The following is a 21,441-nucleotide window of genomic DNA, read 5'->3' as shown; positions in this document are numbered from 1 at the left end:
ATGAGACAGAATCAACGTTGTTCCTGTACATGAAGCACCTCAGGACGCCGGGATTCACATCAGTCGCTTTCAGATACACACAAGTGCTTCTCTTTTATCTTCATCTGAGTGCCAGATGGGCGCAGTTTACCGCGTCTGCACAATCGGAACGGCGTCATGTGAGAAGTCAGTTGCAGGACTGGGTCAGGACTGGGTAGTAAATTGACTCAAAGGTGTAGGAAGATTTAAGAGGAACCGCTCGCCGGTTTGAGGCTGCAGGTCGCCGTAGCTGTTAATTGAATATCCCGTCTTTCAGTCGGTCTGTTGTAGAAGGTCGACTTGTCCCTCTCTACACTTGCAATGAGCCATCGTGGTTTGTACGATTTTCAGAACCTCTTATACCCTTTTTTTTTTTTTCCCTGCATATATTTAACAGTGTTTTACTCTCCGCCCCTTCAGCTATCGACGCTCTTACGCACAGCGTGGATCGATGATGAGCCTGATCGGCTAACTCATCATCGATTCGCTGTCTCACATTGAACGGCGGCAGTAACAGACATTGATCTAAAGAAGCCTGTGAGCGTCGCTCTGTATGCGGTGCCTCGCCTGCATCGGGACAGAAGAGGGCAGTGTGAGTTTTTGTTGAATTTCTGTGTTCACAGCAGAGAAGCAGAGAAGCAGACGGGTGGTAAACTCCTCTCTGCAGAACAAATGGTTTGACAGTGAGTTAATGCAAGCCCTTCATGTATTGTGGCTCAACTGTAGGTGAAACCATTAAACCAGCTGTACTGTTGCTGTTCCCCGTTTCTCTCGAGCACTTCATTTATGCACTTGAGATATATATATATATATATATACGAACAGTCCCGTCAGTTTCCTTACAAGAAAACCGTCACTTTCACACAGTGGGAGGTGTTTTGCGGTCATCGTTTCAAACTGCAAAATGAGCTACTTTATTTAGTGTGTCAGCATTTTAAAAAGGCATCAACAAAGACAAAGAGCAGTCACAAGTTAGAAATAATAACCAACAAAGATATCACTGTGACAAACAAAGACTGCAGCCTAATATCACCCACTTCAGCCTGCAAACAATAATTCCAACGTATGCTTGTGGGTAGTAAACACATGCATATTTCAGCTGTGTAAATATAAGTGGTCTGCTTTTAAACTTTGTGTGTCTGTTTCTGTGTGCAGCCCTGTCGTGTTACTGTCATCTGCTATCTGCAGAGAGAGAGAGAGAGAGAGAGAGAGAGAGAGAGAGAGAGAGAGAGAGAGAGAGAGAGAGAGAGACGACAAATCTCTCCTCCTTTCTTCTTCTCTCACCTCTTCCTCTCCTCGTCAGGATGTGGATTTAGCCAGTTTAAACTTTGTCTCATCCTGTGTTTCTCTCTCTTCCTCCGCTGACGGATGTGTTTTGGACTGAAGCTGAGCTCAGGTTGCTCCTGTATGCTCTCGTAGTTCTCCCCCGGTTCACTCGCTCTTCAGGTGTACTACGTTTAAGTTGAAAAGTTTTAAAAAGTAGAGGTGCTAGAAGCTCTGGTAATTAGGACTCTGGCAGCCCGAGTGTGTGTGTGTGTGTGTGATGTGTGTGTACAATGTTAGTGGGGGGTGTGTGTTAGTGCTGGAGCCATCCCTGATGTTGCTATGATACCAGGACCGTTGACATTAGCTTCAACAGTACGGCGCTGCGTTTTGACTGTAGTGGACACATAATGTTTACAGAGGGTGCAGCTGAGCCACATGAGGCAAGAAACCCTAAATAAACCTGTGCAAAAAAAAAACCCAACAACAACAACAACCAAAGACAGATTTCAATAAACTGGACCGTTTCATATGCAGTTTAGATTCACTGCAGCTGTAGAGTCTGGCCGTCATACAAGTCCAGTTCACGGAGGGACGACAAGTGCAATCACTGTTTGTTGGAATTCGGTGGTTTGTAAGGACGATGATGCGTATGTTCATGTATAAAACTAATGTTTTAGTTTTCCTCTAAAAACGTACAGACACTGTACAGTTCACACCGGTAAGTCGTCGCAGATGGAGACATCAAAAAGACTGCAGAGGGACAGGAGGAGGTGTATAAGGAACTTAAAACAGGAAATTAGCGGGAGCTAGGTGTAGGCTCAAGGCGTTATTAAGCACAAATTCAATTGCAGCCTTTGTTTGTGTGTGTGTGTGTGTGTGTGTGTGAGAGAGAGAGAGAGAGAGAGAGAGTAGAGAGAGAGAGAGAGAGAGAGAGAGAGAAGAGAGAGAGAGAGAGAGAGAGAGAGAGAGAGAGTGCCTTTGTTTACTCCAGTTGACCTTTTAACAAACCTGCAGAAAATATCCTCCGTTTATTTAAAGCGGAGCGCTAGAAGGTAAACTCTCTTCCTCCTCTTCGCTCTTTGTGCGTCCTCCTCTCCTCTCCTCTCCTCTCCTCTCTGCCTATAACACATGAATCACAGACTATTCATTTCCTAAATCACTAGGAAACATCCAACGCAGTGGAGTTTGACACAAACCTGCCTGAATGTGATTTGTGGAGTGTGGAGAGGTAAGGACTTTGCTGCAGCGTGATTGGCAGTCCGACCTTTTTTCCTCCCTCCCCTTCTTTGCAACGGCTGGCTGATGGGGCGTGTCACTATGGAAACAGAGCCGAGTATGCCTGTGTGTGTGTGTGTGTGTGTGTGTGTGTGTGTGTGTGTGTGTGTGTGTGTGTGTGCGTGTGTGCGTGTGTGCGTGTGTGCGTGTGTGCGCGCGACTAGAATGGAACTTCCTAGTCAGTCTGTCAGCTTAGTGTGTGGAGGAGTGTGTGAGAAAAAGGAGACGTATATGATGGAGTAAGAGAGAAACAGTTTGGTGTGAAGGAGATACATTATATCTACTTAACGCAACTTTAGCAGATAGTTAAGGCTAATTCTTAGGTGTGTGTGTGTGTGTGTGTGTGTGTGTGTGTGTGTGTGTGTGAGACAGATGTGCTGAGGCATGGCTCCATACAAGCCAGCTGTCTGCATGAATTTCCTGCCCTATAGGTAGCCGCCGAAGAAGCTCCGTGCGAGCGTGAGCGCGCCTGTTTCCACGTGTGTGTGTGTGTGTGTGTGTGTGTGTGTGTGGTTCAGACATGTAGATTAGAGCAGTCGGTGGGTTTCCTCCTGTGTGAGAGGAGAGCAGGATGAGCCTGAGGAAGAGGCTCTCCTTCAAGCGAGTCTGGAACTTCAATACAGTGAGTAGTATCCACGCACACACACACACACACACACACACACACACACACTCGCTGTACGAGAGAGAGTGCAGAACTTTTTCTTGGAAGAAGAGACTCACTTACTCATTTATTTACGTCCGTGGAAGCAAACTTTATTCATGCTCGATTCAAAAATATTCAAACGTTTATAAGCCAAAGTTGTTATTAATAACAAACCAAAGGTCTGGCTGTTCTGCTGCCAAAGTGCCACGAGTGGGAAAAAAAAAAAAACAAATCTGTAGTTTCTGCACAGTCGATGACAAAAAAGGAATCGGTGCATACCGGTGTCGTTCTGCTCACTACAAGTGAGAAAGACAAGGAGAGATGGAGGGAAGAGAGGACTGTCGCCTACAGCGAAGGAGATGAAAAGAGGACTCCATTACCTTCAGACCATTTCAGAGGGAAACACGGGGATGGGAGGACAAGTTGAAAGGGATGAAGACAAAGTAGAGGAGAGGACAGGAGCTCCTGGGAAAAGAAACACGACCAAAGTCAAAATGAACAAGTCACCCGGGTCTGGTGACGGACGTGGTGGCAGGCTGGGAAAGTGTGTGTGTGTGTGTGTGTGTGTGTGTGTGTGTGTGTGTGTGTGTGTGTGTGTGTGTGTGTGTGTGTGTGTGTGTAAAGGTAAAGTGAGACAGAAAAGACTTAACGAGAGAAAGCTCCAGGCTGTTTCCTTTCTCTCAAAAGCCAGATGTGTTTTTCGGGCCAGAGCGGGAGATAGAAACGAGGAGGAACAGAAGTGGAGACGGGGCCGGAAGGTTGAGACGAATGGAGGCAAAGGACGACGGCGTAAAAAGACAGACAATGGAAAGGTGTGCTGGCTGATTTCTCGTGAATTCGGCATGTAGACTGGCAGCGTGTGCGTGTCTCCTCAGACGTGGTTGTTTGGTCAGATTGTATTGTGTTAAAAGTCTTGCACCCTCTTCTGTCTGTGTGCACTAAAAGGCAACTGAGCCAAGTCAAACAGACATTTATCACTGGCTCAGCCTCTGAGTCACATCTCCTGTGTGGCTCTATTGTAGGAAAACAAACATGATCCGCATTCCTTCCTTCACAAAGACTGTGGATATTGATTCCCGAATGCATCGCAGGGATTTTCGGGGCTTTATTACAGAATTCCAGAGACGGTCACAGAGGATTTTTGCGCTTTTGAATGAGGAAAGAAGTTGACGTTGATGAGATGGCGATCGCATAGCTTCCATTGATCGCTGTGTGTTTGTGTATTGCGATTTAGACTTCACGCCTGCAAGAGCCTCATTTGACTTCTTTTCGGGATCGTTACCCTAATCGGCTCGTTGTCCTCAGCCCGTCCTCTCCGAGTTAAACTGCGCTGAAGCTAAGCGGTTTCATGGATGCCGGTCCTGGCAGGGGGACTCTGGTCCTCTCAATGGCAGCCACTATTCACCTCATATTCAAAAGTAAACACACAGGCACGCACACATTGAGCCTGCTGGCGCAACAGCTTCCTCCTCAGCTGTGTGTGTCTCTGTGTGTGTGGCTCTGTGTGTGTGTGTGTGTGTGTGTAGGGAAAATCTGTGTGAATTCTAAGTCACCTTTTAAGGACAGCATGTGTGCGTCAGTTGTTCAGTTATAGGTGTGGTCTCCTTGTAGCTGCGCCAGTGTTTACAGGTAGACCAGTAAATGGACGATATGTTCAGCGCCCGGTCCATATTTCAGTCTCTTCGGGCATCTTTCACACACACACACACACACACACACACACACACACACACACACACACACACACACACACACGTAAAGATCTCATTCCTTACCAAAGGGTGGCAGTTGCAGCTCCTGTGTTGGAGCCAGGAGTAGGTTCCTGTGGTACAAACAGTGTTGTCTTTGTGTGTGTGTGTGTGTCTGTGTGTGTGTGTGTGTGTGTGTGTGTGTGTGTGTGTGTGTGTGTGTGTGTGTGTGTGTCTGTGTGTGTGTGTGCATATCTTAACTTTGACAGTTTCTCCCACAGATCTTTAAACTGGCTGCTCTGCGTCTCATCCTGTAAAACAGAACAGTCCTTTTCCAGGAATCACTTATGCACACGCACACTCACACACGCACACACACACACACACACACACACACACACACACACACACACACACACACACAGACGGGGAACGCAAGATTGTTTAAGGAGACTTTATGGCTTTTAACATATTAATATTATGATAAGAAGGAGAATGAACGGCTGTAAATTGTAACTGTGTTTAGCCAGAGTTTGAACCCACCGTCCAGGCTTCATAACAGATGATGTAAGCCACCCTCTCCCACTAGTCACAGCTAATAAAGCACTCGGGACCTGTACGCACAGTGACCAACCACTCCCTGCACACACACACACACACACACACACACACACACACACTTAAAACCAACGATGCAAAAGCCAGGCATGTAGCTACAAGGTGGCATGTTATGTACAGGGAGCTGAAAGCAGGAGGATGTTGGTGCACAAACATGTTGTGACCTGTGGACAAAATAATTATTATAATTATGTTTTTGCACATAATGCATCGGGTCCTTCTAATGCTGCCGATCAACAAAGTCATAATGCAACACTACAAATCCCACCGGCACCGCTGCTATCAGCAGCAGCGATGAAGGGGAAATAGGCCGTGTGTGTGTGTGTGTGTGTGTGTGTGTGTGTGTGTGTGTGTGTGTGTGTGTGTGTGTGTGTGTGTTGTGAAGACATGTGATATTCAGCCGTCTTATCTTTTGTTGAAGTGGCTGTGAGAGTGTGTTCATTGTATAACCGTCCACAACACTTCCACTGTATCGCTGTTCCGAGCACAGCGCTTCTCAGTGCGACAAACTATTCTCGTGAAGTTATTTTTATTTATTTTTTTTTATTTTTTATTCCGAGATTCAAAGATAAGTTACTGGACCAGTTATTAGGGCGGTGGATACGATGTTACCAACACGTGTCGACTACACTTTGGTCTATTTACATATTGATTAATACCAACTATTAATGATCCGATGTTTAAGTCATTAAACAAAGAAAAAAGGCATTTCGTGGTTCTCTCAAATATGACAGTTTGATCGACTAAACTAGTTATTGATGAATCAAAAATAATCCGATTATTTGATACCTAAAAATATGTGTTACTTGCTGTCATATTTTCAAGGATCTGTTTAAATGTCAAACAAATAATTGATTACAGGGGTCTTCAACATTTTTCAAAATTGTCTAATCAACCAAAGATTTCGTGGACCCCCTGCAGTACCTCCACGGACCCCCTGGGGGTCGCGGACCCCCCCCCCCCCCGTTGAAGACCTCCGACTGATTAGAAGAAACCAGTCGCTACGGCTCGGCCACCGCGCGGCGCATCCTTGAGGTTTCTGCTCGCCACATGTGTGGAAACCGCAATCGGTCTTGTGGTGCTGCGTCACTTTGTTTTTCTGCTGATCTTAACAGCTGCATGATATATGGGACATAACATCCCATTAATATCTGCAAACAATCAGCATCAGCAGGAGACAACCGCAGGCGATCTTCAATCCCTGCTGCCAGTAACGCTGAAATAATGTAGAGCTCAGAAAGTTTGAAAGCAATGGAGGCTAAAAGACACTTGGTGACATACTGAGGGGGTGTATGCAGTGTTTTATATCACCATTGTCTATTGTCAAGCCATTCCTCCAGCTTCTCTATGGATAGGGGCTTGGGGAGAGACGCTTCAGGAGGAAAAGTCTGGAAAACCCAGTCTCTCCCTGTGGGCTGTCAGGAATGACCAGGATCTGCCAGGAGAGGAGGGGGAGCACCACTGGAATGACTGAGGAGGGGATGAAGGAGGGAGAGAGGCTGTTATGGGGGACAAAGGAAGAAAGAGAGGGGGGGGGGGGGGGCGGGGGAGACTGGATGGGAGGAAAAGAACAAACAAAAGGAGGAAGTTTGAAATGGGTTAGAGGTGCGGGGTGGAAAAGAGAGGAGAGGGGACACGGGGCCTCGGTGAGGGGCCGAACCACTCCACCGCAGAGTGGGTCTGGAAGTGATCACATTGGAGCTCAATGGGGATGGGGGGGATGAACACGCACACACACACACACACACACACACACACACACGTGCACACACACGTGCACACGCATGCACGAATGCAGAAGAATGCACCCTACATACAGGAGACAGCTCCAACAGATGTCGACCACATGCATACATAGCCTACACCCATATAAAATACGAAGCACGTCTTAACACACACACACACACACACACACACACACACACACACACACACACACACACACACATCAGAGTCAGAATTTCAGACGCTGTTGAAACGCGGGTTAGGGTGAAATGTGTGGGAGTCTAATCAGCGGGAGTATCGGGTGACCAGTTTCCACTGGTGAGGTTTCTCCGTCACTCGTTTTTTCCCTCCTGTCCTGTGCGATGGTTTCACCCACAATCAACCGCCATAAAGTCACATCGAATCTGTTTTCACACGCCAGCGCCAACCTCAACTCTTCCAAGGACGGTTTGAAATAGCTAATCCCGGTGATTACGTCGGCTGCGCCATCTGGTGAGGACAAGGTTGGCGCGAGCGAGCGAGCGGATGAATCGAACCGAGGGCATATGCTGCACCAAGCGGGTCAACTCCATCGGATTTGATTAGTTAGGTTCTAGTGGCAAAATCCGAGAGCCCATTTGCATACACTGTGGTAACCTGGTAACTGAAAAAAAATCTGCATATTTATGAACCACGGATGGATGGTTCTTGGTGTCTTATCACTACTCTCCCTCACTCAACTCTTCATGCATGTGTTCTTGTAGAAACTGCATTAGAAGTACTCAGTATATATATACTGATGTACAGTGTATATATATATACGCACACATTGCAGAGAATTTGAGTTTTTCCAGCCCTAACCCTAATTAATCAGGTTACTGCAGTAAGCCCACAGTAACCGCCAGCTTACTTTCATGTAAATTCTGTGAGTGACGTATCTACCGCTATGGTTGATACTGAAGGGATTTACTCAAGGTATTAGTTTTAATCCCTCTGTATTAATCTGATTTCAGTGAAATAAATAGTGAGCCGTGTGGACACACATTTCTAACTGATGACCTGAAGATAACCTCGTAGAAACATCAAGTCATGCAGGAGACTCCCATGAGTCTGTGCTGAGCAATCATGAGATCATTGAAGCTTCCAAATGCAAATGTGATGAGGTTGTATAAAAACCTACCAAGGCTTAGAATGTAGGTTTGGGGACCATTTCAGATTTCTACAGGTGAATTAAGGAAGAGGCTGAGTTTGTATAACTGCTCCCGAATCACCAGCCAGGAAACAACTTGACCAGTTCTCAATAGACGAGACCAAGATAATTCAGAGTCTAACAAGGCCCGAGATCAAGACCATTCAGAGTCTAACAAGGCACAAGACCAAGACAATTCAGAGTCTAACAAGGCCCGAGATCAAGACAATGAGACCAAGACCATTCAGAGTCTAACAAGGCCCGAGACCAAGACGATTCAGACTCTAGCAAGACCCGAGACCAAGACGATTCAGAGTCTAACAAGACCCGAGACCAAGACGATTCAGAGTCTAACATGGCACGTTTACTGGCCTACATTATTACAATATATTGTAGAATATTGAATCGTGACATCTGTATCATATGTATTGTATGGCCAGGTTCTAGCCGGCACGCAGCCCGATAATGTACAGTATAAATAATGCATGAGCACGATTAGTGGACAGATTAACAGCATCAACCGCTTCTTACAGATTATTTACCCAGAGAGCTCAGGGAGATCGAGACAGAACACTTCCTGCCTTTGCTTCTCACCCTTTACTTCTGTCTCTCTGTTGTCTTTTCCTCTCCGTTTGCTCTTTCTGAGTCACAACGAGTCTCAACTATGTTCCAGAGTTAGCTACTTTACTGATGTCTCTGTCGGATGACCTCATCACCGCTCAGCATGTCTGTAAGAAAGAAAAAAAAAACACTTTATTGTGTGCGGTGTGTTTTTCTGATGTGACTCTGAAGCGAGTTTAAGCTGAAAATGTGATTTTGGATATGCAAGCAAACATCACACTTCACCGTGAATTTGGGGGCAGGTAGGCCTAAAGTTCACCTTTACACACACTTACACACATACACACACACACACACACACACACACAGTAAGCCCCACCTCTCTGAGGAGGCTTTCTTGCAAAGCAAGCACAGCCAGTTCACAGATGATTCCACCCACGCAGGAGACAATGAGTGTGTGGGTGCGCCGCTAACCCGACTGTGTCATGATTTTTGAAAGCGTGCGATAATGAGCCAGGTCCTGTGAGAAACACTGTCAGTCTGTGTCTGCATGCGGCCCCGGAGTGCTGCGTGTTCGGACAGCTGCCTTTTGGCGCTCCTGAGCTGCGTGGGGCTTGTTTGAACATGTCTCCTCCGTGTGATGACGGAATCTCCTAATCCATGTCTCTCTGTGCTTCTTTACAGTCCACTGCAGTCTCCGATGGAGGTGAGTAGATACGTCTCTGCAGCATCTGACACTCTCAATACCTGTTGTCACAATCTACGACTTCTCTAATTGGCTCATCTGATTGGTTTCCCCCTCATCCTTAAGTTGTTGTGATCTACTTTAAGTAGCATTTAATGGGATGAGCTAAAAGGCTTTTTTTTGTGTTGGGCCAGTTGTCCTGTTCTAAAGTGAAGCGATACGACCACGTTCACAGCGATCGGCTCATTAATATCCGATCGCTTTTACTAAATTCGCAGAAACGACACGCGGTCCGGTTGGACCTGATCAACGTCTGCCCCGCCTCCTGCGCCGCAGAGTTTGACAGTTTGCGATCTAAACATAGTCCCATGTTTAAAAAAAAAAAAAAAAGCTGCACAACAACAACGACTTTGTGGCAAATCACTGACTTGAGATACAACAACATGGTGCTGTTCAGTTGGTAACAAAACAATCTATATTCTGATGAATTCTGTAGGGTCAGTGGTGTTCGTTAGGCGCTGCTGTGTTGGACCTGGTTCGAGGTAAACTGTAACAAAAGGTCTCCCATGTAGGAGACTTCTATTGGCGCTTCAGCGCCTCACAAATGCACACGGAAGACTCAATTTATGGCAGATGGGAGATGAGAGGGAGGGAGAGGAGGCGAGAAACAAGACCGGAGAGGCGTCGAACGCATGGCGGACATGTTTCCAGCCAGCTCCGGTGTGGGAAGTGTTTACGGTTTCGAAAGAGAGGATGTGTTGTTCGTGCTCTCAGGCATGTGATGTTCAGGAGCCTGATGGTAAAGGGACCAGTGGTCGTTAAGTAAGTTAAGCACAATACCAGGATGCTCCGAGCTTTAGCTCAGTATCTCATAATCAAAGATGAACTCTCTTATACCGTGTGAGAGGGAGCTGATCGCTGTATCGGCTACGCATCACTAATTATATTACAGTTTATATATATATATATATATATTATTTTAACAGTGAGTCATTCTGAATAAGGAGTACTTTTCGTACCTCAAGTATGTTGTGGTGCTATTTGTTTCAGCAGGACTTTTGCTTGCGTTGCTGCTCCAGCTCCAGTAAAAGGTCTTGACTACTTCCGGCCTCACAGTGAAAGTCCTCTGATGCCGCTGACATTTACTGCGCCGCTTCACTTTGACCCTCTCCAATCGCTGTTGTTTGGATCGTCATGAATACGAGCTCTTCTGAAGCTCGTGTCCCACAATGGTAGAGCTGCACACCGTCTTTTAACACAGCTGGGGATGCACCAGTCCGATATTGATATCGGATATCAGGGCAGTAGTGACTCGCGTCGATGTGTCTGTGACATTAGGGCCGATCTATTCAATTGAATTCTATGTTTACGTCTCGTTAGACGCAGTCATGCGTCAGCGGCAGACAGCGTAGCAGGACAACAAACGTGTCAGCTGGTTACAGGTGTTTACTGTGACTCCAGGAAACTGCTCACAATAGTACGCTGTGTGTTTTCAGTGAAAACAAATGAATAAATACAAAAGACTCAAATAATAATAACTTCAAAAGCATTATAAGCCCTATTTTAACATTTTTGCGTTGTGCCTTTCTGCAAAACCAATATCAGAAATTGATTGGTTCTGATTGGTTTCATAAAAAGTCAAGAAAATAATAAAATAGGTTGACAGTCAGTTTTTGTGTGTGTGTGTGTGTGTGTGTGTGTGTGTGTGTGTGTGTGTGTGTGTGTAGCTGCATGAGGCCTGCAGGTCTCATTAGTCTCAGTAGTGGCCCTCCTTTAACAAGCTCCTCATCAATACTGCAATGTGTGTGTGTGTGTGTGTGTGCGCGTGTGTGCGTGTGTGTGTGCACACATAATTGCACTTGTGCTCTGCCGTTTTTTAGTTCCGTCCTCCCTCGGCTCTGAATTATTTATCATCTGAAGGCCTGTGTGTGCTTGGATCACTTACCTACCTGGAAGCTCACAGCGGAGTGTGTGTGTGTGTGTGTGTGTGTGTGTGTGTGTGTGTGTGTGTGTGTGTGTGTGTGTGTGTCTCCGTCGTGACCTGACTCTCTCTGTGGTCTATCAGGTTGCTCGTCACCACCTACAGCCTCTCTCTCTCTTTCCTTCTTCTCTCCGTTTCCCCTCTCTCTCTCTCTCTCTCTCTCTCTCTCTCTCTCTCTCTCTCTCTCTCTCTCTCTCGCTTCCTTCCTTCCTTGTGATGTTGTCGGCTGTGCATCTGTGTGTGTGTGTGTGTGTGTGTGTGTGTGTGTGTGCGTGTTCCCCGTCTCGGACCGTGCGTTCAACCTGGCGTGTCGCTTGACGTTTGGGAGGGGCCCCCGATAGTGTAGAGTATGGATGGAGGGGCTTGGTTACCCCTCAGGAATCGCTACCTGCCCCGCTGGCACCACACTGGCTCCTACCAGCTCTACCCAGGTGAGGATTCAGCTTCCAGCGCTTCTCCTGCGACCAAAGAACACATCGAATTTCAGGCGCGAGAAGCGAAGAAATTAAGCGTATTTGAGGCTTTGATGTTGTGTATCAGTTAGTTTAGTTACTGAACATTTGATTGAAGGATTGCCAATCACAGCGGCAACACGACGCAGAACTGTTTCATTCGAACGACCAGCTGCAGGGTTCACCTGTCTGGTCCTGATGGTGTCAAGTATTGTACCTTTGCTCTGCTGTTTACTTTCTCCATGAAGTAACTGTGATTCACACAGGGATAGCATTTTGCTTAGCAAAGTATACCATGAAATATAGATAGAAAACGATCTTAAGTATTCACTTATCTTTACTTAAAGCCCCATAAACAGTGGTTTCAAATCTTAAGTATGTCTCTATAACATTAAATATGAATGTTTTCAAGTTTCCAGGGCCTTTAAAATCTTACTAAAGAACATATGTATTTAATTGCAGTAATGAAAGTGGCAGAAATGTTCATTTCTTACAGTGAAAATGTACATTTCTGTTTTGAAGAGGAAGATTTAGGGACGTTTCAACTCTTGGCCGTGATGTGAAATGGTGTCTGACACGACCTTCCTGTTCTTACTGGATTATAGACATATATATATATATATATATATATATATATATATATATATATATATATATATATATACTTATAGACATGAGTGATTCAAAGAGTGGAGCGATGTATTTCTGTCTCCCGCTCACAGCAGCAGATTAGTCCTAGGAGCTTGTTTACGAGCCGTTTGAATGGGAGTGAATGAGCCCAACAGTATGAAAACTGTCATTGATACCTTTTTTTATCTCTTTTTTTTATTTTTTTTTATAAAAATTAAAAATGGTACAAAAGCGGCTATCACACGGGGAATTATGTATTAATAGCCAAGTTATGTTTGAAATCACACAGCAGGACTAGCCGTGAGCAGCGTACTGGTCTCTCAGTTTATTTACAAGATGCGCGTCGCCTCGGCCCACCTGACCCGTGACGCCTTCCCTCTGGCTGTTCTTGTTTTCGTTTTTTATCTCAACTGAGCGACCCACTTCCACTTCTTCAGGCCTGCAGCTCTGGTATTCTGCTTATTCTCAGCTTCGCTCTGTGCCTTCTGCTTCAGAAGTCCGTCTAAACATTAGAAACACAGACGCACTGAGGTCTTATGGTGGGGGGAAAAAAATAATCAATTCTTCCATGGATTAAACACCCATGCGTTAATATTAGTTTTTTTGACTTTCTACGTATTTGTATTGTGATGTCGTGTTGTTTGACACTACTCTCTTTTCCACAGCTACACTTTATGTGATTTTGTGTGTATTTCTTTATATGAGATGCATCGAAAAACAAGTTTTGTAATCGTTACACCCTGAATCAAATCAAACTGGGAGCTCCCCGGAAGTCGCCTCTACAACCTTTTTTTTTTTCGTGTCGTGTGTGTGTGTGTGTGTGTGTGTGTGTGTGTGTGTGTGTGTGTGTGTGTGTGTGTGTGTGTGTGTGTGTGTGTGTTGCACAGAACTCAACAGCGTGGAGCTGCAGGGCTGCAGCAGCGACAACAGCCTGAACAGCAATGCCAGCCTGCCCAGCGTTCAGAGTCACCGGCGCCACACTGAGAGGAGGGTGGCCAGCTGGGCCGTCTGCTTCGAGAGGCTGCTGCAGGACCCCGTGGGAGTCCGCTACTTCTCGGTACTATCGCAGCGCAACAGGCTTTGGTGCTCGTGCATCCGCATGACTGGTATTTTTGTAAGCGATGTCTAATTTGTCGATCCGCATTTTAACGCTTGCGATGCAGGAGTTCCTAAAGAAAGAGTTCAGCGAGGAGAATATCCTGTTCTGGCAGGCTTGTGAGTTCTTCAGCCACGTCCCTGAGAATGACAAGAAGCAGGTAACGGACACGCAAGGCGTTGTTTGATCGCACACACGCCTTCATTTACACCCCAATAATGAGGGGAGATGTCATGTGTTCATCCTCCTTCTGCAGCTCTCTCAGCGTGCCAGAGAGATCTACAACAGCTTCCTGTCCAGCAAGGCCACAACACCGGTCAACATAGACAGTCAAGCCCAGCTCGCCGACGACATACTCAACGCCCCCCGACCTGACATGTTTAAGGAGCAGCAACTGCAGGTAGAGCATCCGCCAAACGCAAACTCAAGGAACTCGTTTATTGAAAATCTGGAGGCGATTAGCGGCCGACGCCGACCTCCGATCTTCCTCGTGAAGAGGAAAGTGAGACTTTCCCTAAAGTCAAATGTATTATTACTCATAGAACTGAATCCAAACAGGCCTCTATTGAAAACACAGCATAAGCTTGACTAGTCATCAGTCATCTTTGCCTGCCTTCTGGCACCATTCATGTGAATGGCTTCTTACACGTGCGTGGAGGGGGTTGACAAGCTCTATCAATTTCAGCAGCTCAGCTCAGATGTGTACACACACACACACACACACACACACACACACACACACACACACACACACACACACACACACACACACACACACACACAAACACAGACTCGTACATCAAAGCCAGAAGATGAGATTTTCCACAATGCCCTTGGATTCATCAAGATCCTGTGCCACCATTGAAGAAGCACATAAATTCTCCCCAGAGGACACGACTCATTTTTGTAACCTCGGGGATTTTAGGACTTGCCGTGATCGTGAACAACCTCAAGGGGCTGCTGGTGGGATATGAGACCTTTACTTCATTTCCTTCCTGCGTGTTCCCTTGCCCACTGATTACTCCTTTCCTTTCCCTTTTCGCCCCCCCGCCCCCCTTTTTCTAGATCTTCAACCTGATGAAGTTCGACAGCTACACGCGGTTCCTCAAGTCTCTGCTGTACCAGGAGTGCATGCTGGCAGAAGTGGAGGGGAGGCCCCTGCCCGACCCTTACCACGTCCCCAGCAGCCCCACCTCCAAACACAGCACCACCGGCTCCGACCGCTCCAACCTCTCCACACCCAAGAAGGTAACGCAACACGGAGACTTCCTCTTGGCCGCATCTGGTCTCGGTTTAATGTGGGGATGCACTGAAATATTGGGATCTACATAGAAACATCTATAATCTCACATATATGAGGGTGAAGATCACAGAACTGCTTTTTAGATGTTTTACAGTTCTGTGAAGTGACCCATCTAAAACCAATAACCCAAGCTAAGCTGTTTCTGTGTGTGTTCTTTAATGGGGTTGCATTCAGCCCCTCTTCACTGACTTTGTGTGTGTCTTATAGGAGGACAAAAAAACCAAGTCGGGCAAGTCTTTGAATGAGGACAGCCGGGATGATTCAGGAGACCGGAGGAAAGGCATCTTCTTCTCCTGGTCCCGCAACAGGAGCTTCGGCAAAGGCCCGAAGAAACGAGAGCTGACCGACTTCAACTACAGTCAGTAGCTGAAGATGTTGTTGATTTAAAAGCGGTTGTGTTCTAATCAGTAGACACTACTGATGAGCGTGTCTTTTTTTTTTTTTCAGATTTCTCTGGCAGCAATGGTCGCCGTGAGTCCCAGGGTTCGCTGTCTTCGGGAGCCAGTCTGGAGCTGGGGACGTCGGGGTTAGGGAGGAACGAGGTCGGTCGGGTGAAGAACTAGTTCAGACGTTGCATTAGTGTCACACCGTCTGTTGTGTTTCCTCCTCTCACCCTCCCTGCACCGTGTCGCTGCTTGCTTGCTTCAGGGTGACGTTTCCCGCGGCGCGGTGTCAGCGTCGACAGAGAGCGGAGGGGGCAGCGCCCCCTTGAGGCAGTGTAACATAAGTTTGCCGGACGGCTCGTGTTGCTCCGTGCCTCTGAGGGCCGGAGTGTCCATCAGGGACCTGCTGCTGGGCCTCTGTGAGAAGCTCTGCATCAACCTGGCAGCTATAGACCTCTTCCTGGTCGGAGGGGAGAAGGTACAACACAAGTGGATGTGGGGCTGTCCTGAATACCTGTTATTGTGGGCTTCAAAGCTCTTTATACAAATGATCAAAACCCACAACAAAGCACACTAAACAGCACCAATCAATATCTTTACATAAGCAATAGAGGACTATATGTTCTGTAGTGATGAACCCACAGAATTAAACGGACTCTGTAGTTCTACGGAGTGCCTTTGCATCCTTTAGATGAGTTTTATGGCCCACAAATGTACCGTTTTCATTCGGCCTCATTGCTCGAAAGGCAATAGATTCATAATATGTTAGTCATATCAACTTTATAAGGTCACAATGTGACAAACGTCTTTGATGGACCAGGCCCAAAAAATAATATTAAAGCAGTTTTAAACTACCCAAGACAGAGAGAGAGCAGAGAGATGTTTCGTTGTTTTATTTATCGGTCAGTAATCATATTTTAGGGTTTGTCAAGTAGCTGCACATCTTTCACGATGACTCTCTCTTTATCGTCTGTCTCACTCCTCTCTCAGCCACTTGTTTTAGACCAAGACTGTATGACATTGTGCTCCCGGGACCTCCGACTAGAAAAACGCACTCTCTTCAGGTACAGTAATAAGAAGCACACATCACAAGCTTTCAAACGTGTCAAACCAGTAAAAATGAGAGCAAGTCTTGAAACCATCGCTACCATTTACGCTGCTGCTACAGCATCCTACAGAAAACCTGAATTTCGTTGTTTTTTTTTCTTTCCAGGCTCGACTTGGTCCCTATTAACCGCTCGGTGGGCCTAAAAGCAAAGCCCACCAAGCCGGTGACCGAGGTCCTCAGGCCTGTGGTGGCCAAATACGGCCTGCACCTCGCTGACCTGGTGGCACGCATTGTAAGTCAGCAAACGGAAAGAAATAAACAGACAAGACGGCGTGTGTGTGAAGGCGTCAAACTCATATCACGTGTGTGTGTGTGTGTGTGTGTGTGTGTGTGTGTGTGTGTGTGTGTGTGTGTGTGTGTGTGTGATGCAGAGTGGGGAGTTGGAGCCGTTAGATCTAGGTCTTCCTATATCTAACCTGGATGGGCTGCGAGTGGTATTAGATATTGCAGACAACACACCTGGAAAGGGTAAGTAACACACACACACACACACACACACACAGTTGCTGTGGATAAATAATTGAGTCTCTCATCGACAGCGTTCTGAAGATACAGTTCAGTATAGTGCCGTCTCAATGGTGCCTCCTGTATGCTTCCCTTTCTCCTCCTTCCTTCAGCAGACAAACAGAAAGCAGCTCCCTCTAAGGGCCTCGCCCCGGCCTCCACGAGCAGAAACCAATCGACAACAGTAAGATCTCCTCCAGCGTCTTCTTTTCCCCATTTTCTTCCCGCTCTGGAATGTTCCATAACCAAACCAGAATGTCTCCACCTCCTGGTTGATGATGTCACGCTACTAAGTGTCTCTCTCTTCGCTGTCCACAATCCACCCATTGTCTTGTTTGCAACGTTTGTTTAAAAAAAAAAAAAAAGTGTGCGCAGGTGTATGATGTGTGTGTGTGTGTGTGTGTGTCTCTGTCCGCGTTGGGGCTGGATTCATGTGCGCTGTTGCCCCCGTCACACCCTCTCAAAGTTGCTAATGTTCCGTCGTTGTGGTCTGCCTGTGGCCGAGTGCATCCGTCAACCTTTCTCTCTGGTTTGCTGGTTCTCTTCCTTCCTTAACAAACCCGGTGGACAGGTGATAGCAGCCCAACCCCCTTTTTTTGGCGGAGCGTTTTGCCGGATCTCACGACCTCAAAGACTCCCTCCCTCTCTCTCTCTCTCTCTCTCTCTCTCTCTCTCTCTCTCTCTCTCTCTCTCTCTCTCTCTCTCTCGCTCGCTCGCTCTCTCTCTCTCTCTCTCTCTCTCTCTCTCTCTCTCTCTCGCTCTCTCTCTCGCTCTCTCTCTCTCTCTCTCTCTCTCTCTCTCTCTCTCTCTCTCTCTCGCTCTCTCTCTCTCTCTGTGTGTGCGCGGCTGCAAAGGACCTAGTTGGTGGTGGCATTAGCACTTCAGAATGCATTGTGGGTTTTTCTTCAACCTGATCGATAACCACCTGTGATTCTCGGTTAAAGGATCTTTCGTTTCCCGCTTGAAGGGCAGTAGTGTGGCTTTGCGTCGTAGAACGTTGGTCCCTTTGGTGTTCCGGTGTGTTCTGCTGTTACCCCTACATGCTGGCAATGCTTAGCGCACACACGAGTGCTAAGCATTGTGGTTGTCTGAATGGAACATCCCACCTGTCTGTAGATTAGACGTTTTCATAGATGTCTGTTTCACTAGAAGTACACTTTGTCATTGATTGATTTATTACATAAAACCAAACAAACCTCATCATTACTGTCATCCTACTCCCCCCCCCCCCCCCCCCCCCCCATCAAATTCTCATTTTACACCCATTTGTCACCCTCCTCGCCATCAGTGGCGCTGGTCCCCCCTCCCCCCACGTGTTGTCGTTGCTTGTGCCCATACTTGCACCGTGATGACTTAACAGGGCTCCGCTCTCATTGTGGTTCCCCCAGGGGGAGAACAGGCCGTCAGGGAAAGCCGGTTCAGCCCACCCCCACGGGGAAAACGGCAAGACTGGGCCAAGCCCTGACACGAGCAGCAAGCCCTTACCCAACCACTCTGTCTCTCTCCATAAGGCACCGGAGAAACGAACGCAGAAAAAGATTAATATAGACGAAGCTGAAGGTAAAGACTGAACGACCTCCCTCTTCTCTTGTCTTGTGTTTCTGTAGCTTGGTTGCTGTGATCACACTAACCCTTTGGCCTGTCTGCAGTATTGCAGAAGCGGCACCAAATGCTTTCAAAGCTAGCTAGCTACATGTAGCACAGTCACCTCTGCTCACACTGAATGTAGCTTTGACTGATTAATACAAACCCTCTGCTGCATGTTTCTGACTTACAACGGACGACTTTTACTGTTCTTTTTCATGATGCTACTTTGGTGATTATTCATTTATATGTGTGTGTGTGTGTGTGTGTGTGTATGTGCACATGCGTGTACACCTGTCTCTGTTGTGTGTGTGTGTGTGTGTGTGTGTCTGCAGAGTTCTTCGACCTAATATCCAAAGCTCAGAGCAACCGAGCAGATGACCAGCGAGGTCTGCTAAACAAAAGCGAACTGCAGCTCCCGGACTTTCTGCGCCTGTCGCCAGCGGCCACCAACCGGGCCGGACCTCCTCCCCACGTCTCTGAGCCCAGCTGCTCCACGCCGTATTCCCGAAACCCCAACAACGGCAGCTTGCCTAGCAGCGGTCACCGGGGCAATAAGGTGAACGTCAACGACAGGGGAGGCGCCCACTTGCTCAATGCCAGCCGTCAGTCCCAGAGCTTGGACTCTGCACTGGGAACTGAGAGTGGAGGGGGCAGGAAAGCCAGACCCCCTCCTCCGTTTCCTGGCACCATCTCCCCCATCCACCCGTCCCAGGGTGCACAGCGTGGTCTCCTCCAGGACTCTTGCAGGGGAGAATCGGTCCAGATGCTGGAGGAGGACACGCTGTCTGATCTGACTCTTGTGGGAGAGGGGGACATCGACAGCCCCAGCCTCAACTACGTCACTCCCTCAGCCCTACAGTGCAAAGCCCACCCCCACCCCCGACCCCAACAACAAGCACAGGGCGGTCAGCCTAGCTCAGGTACTCCCCCCCCCGGTGTGAACTCTAAAAACTGTTGAACTTTCACCTCTTCCTTCACCTGACCGTAAGCAGGACTGGAGTTCCCAATAAAGTCAGTTTTGAAGTTCATTGTCGGTCACAGAATGCATCCAGATCTCCTCCCTTTATTCCATGACTTACTTTCCTGCCGTCTAATCAAAACGACAGAGCACTTAATTCCAGAATTGGAAAAACACAGTAAGAAAGGCGAAAGATTGTGAAGAGTTTTTAAATTTAGTCACAGAGTGGAACACGGCCTTGACGTTAACCAGGTCTCACACACATGAAGAGAGGACGTCCATGGATGCATTAGGCTTGAACAGAACTTGTCCAGACATTTCCCTGCGTGGTTTGAATCTGTGTGAAACTTTTGAGCGCAGTGTAAATTACTTTCTAGAGACTTCAGCTCGATGACCAGTGCCAACACCCCCCCCCCCCTCTCCCCCCATCCAGTGTACAGAATCTAACAAAGCACTTTAGCCAATTACAAACAAGACTTGACACATCTTTACAGATTTTTAAAAATCATTTTCTTCCTGCCTTTTTTTTCTTCTTCATATCACTTTCAAAATGTCCGTTTCGCGCTGCAGGTGGTTGAGGTTCATTTACGTATTTGCCGTCAATCACCAGCTGTTCTGCTGCACTTCTAAATGACCCATATATATATATATATATATATGTATATATATATTGTTTCCAACGTGTATGACGTGCTTTTTGAACACACTGCGTGCCGAAATACGTCGGGCCAGACCCCCGTGAATACAAACATACGCCGCGGCACCGTTGAAAGCACACGTTTGCTCAGCTGTTTCTCTATCGACTGCAGCACAGTGCGCTCTGTGTTTCCACCGCCGCTTCTCTCGCCTCAGGCATTTCTCGTGTCGCTCATGAAGGCAGACTGCAGAGCCGGCCGGCGCTCACACATGCAAACTCGCTCTCTAATCCGGAAAACGTCCTCGCTGACTGTTTCCCCCCTTTTTTTTTTTTTTCCGTCTTTGCACTACATCCCACGGCAGCACCGGGTTTTATTGTTCTTTATGTTCTTTCCACAGTCAAGCAACTCAACAGTGTTCTGAACCGTCTTTCCCCGCAAGGTTTTAGCTGGAAAAATTGGACTAACAAGTCAAACCGTCTCTGTCCTACTTTATCCTGTAGTATATCGTCAAGAAGACACTAACTTATCCCTCGTCCTCTTCATTTTTACAACCTTATCAGTTAAAAGTATTAATTTGTATATAGTCAACGTTGTGAAACCACCGTATTGCTGTAGTCATTGTTGAATTGCAACGCAGCCATGCTGTTCCTTCAGTTGTGTCACCATAGAAATCCATTCTCCTCTCTGTACTGTCTGTAAATAGATCAAATAAATGTTTTAAAGATTGAATTATCTTCTGTTGAGCCTCATGTGAGCAGCCTCCTCCTCCTCCTCCTCCTCCTTCTTCTTTCTCTCCTTAGACTTTCAAAAGTATCTGATTTATTCTATTCTCCTCACTTAAGTTGTGCAACCTCTCTTCTATTTATCTTACTTGATATTCCTCTCCTCTCTCTTTTGCCTCTTTTGTGTGTGTGTGTGTGTGTGTGTGTGTGTGTGTGTGTGTCTCTCCCCAGAACAGAGCTTTTGTTTCGGGGTACAAAGACTTTTTTTGGGGGGGACCGGGCTATTAGCTATGCATGGGTTCTCCTCTGCTCAACGCCTTGTTAGGCAAGCTTTGTCATGCTGGTCTCTTTGGTAGCCCACAAACAAAACTAGCTTCTGTTTCTTCCTTGTCCTCACACACACACACACACACACACACACACACACAC

The 21,441-nt window shown here is 47.0% G+C and overlaps 1 protein-coding gene across 4 annotated transcripts in view; it reads left to right on the top strand.

Moving 5' to 3' along the window:
• rgs12b (regulator of G protein signaling 12b) overlaps window positions 1-21,019 on the top strand; it is a 35,776-nt gene extending 14,757 nt beyond the window's left edge. For 2 of the 4 annotated variants that reach the window (XM_068728874.1, XM_068728873.1), the window contains 14 exons: window positions 9,650-9,671; window positions 13,601-13,770; window positions 13,877-13,969; window positions 14,066-14,209; window positions 14,875-15,057; window positions 15,320-15,470; window positions 15,560-15,654; window positions 15,761-15,973; window positions 16,486-16,559; window positions 16,709-16,835; window positions 16,975-17,071; window positions 17,221-17,291; window positions 18,496-18,667; window positions 19,027-21,019. In XM_068728874.1, coding sequence (XP_068584975.1) covers window positions 9,650-9,671; window positions 13,601-13,770; window positions 13,877-13,969; window positions 14,066-14,209; window positions 14,875-15,057; window positions 15,320-15,470; window positions 15,560-15,654; window positions 15,761-15,973; window positions 16,486-16,559; window positions 16,709-16,835; window positions 16,975-17,071; window positions 17,221-17,291; window positions 18,496-18,667; window positions 19,027-19,652 — 2,238 coding nt within the window. In that variant the 3' untranslated portion in view covers window positions 19,653-21,019. The remainder of the gene's footprint in view (window positions 1-9,649; window positions 9,672-13,600; window positions 13,771-13,876; window positions 13,970-14,065; window positions 14,210-14,874; window positions 15,058-15,319; window positions 15,471-15,559; window positions 15,655-15,760; window positions 15,974-16,485; window positions 16,560-16,708; window positions 16,836-16,974; window positions 17,072-17,220; window positions 17,292-18,495; window positions 18,668-19,026) is intronic. The other 2 variants (XM_068728875.1, XM_068728876.1) reach the window with 2 other exon arrangements.
• Window positions 21,020-21,441: the final 422 nt, after the last annotated feature.

This window comes from Cebidichthys violaceus, unplaced genomic scaffold (assembly GCF_023349555.1).
Source record: "Cebidichthys violaceus isolate CVI_PGR_0920_01 unplaced genomic scaffold, fCebVio1.0.p SCAF_44, whole genome shotgun sequence".
Classification (NCBI taxonomy): Eukaryota; Metazoa; Chordata; class Actinopteri; order Perciformes; family Stichaeidae; genus Cebidichthys; species Cebidichthys violaceus.
This window is presented reverse-complemented; position numbering and strand designations above follow the sequence as displayed.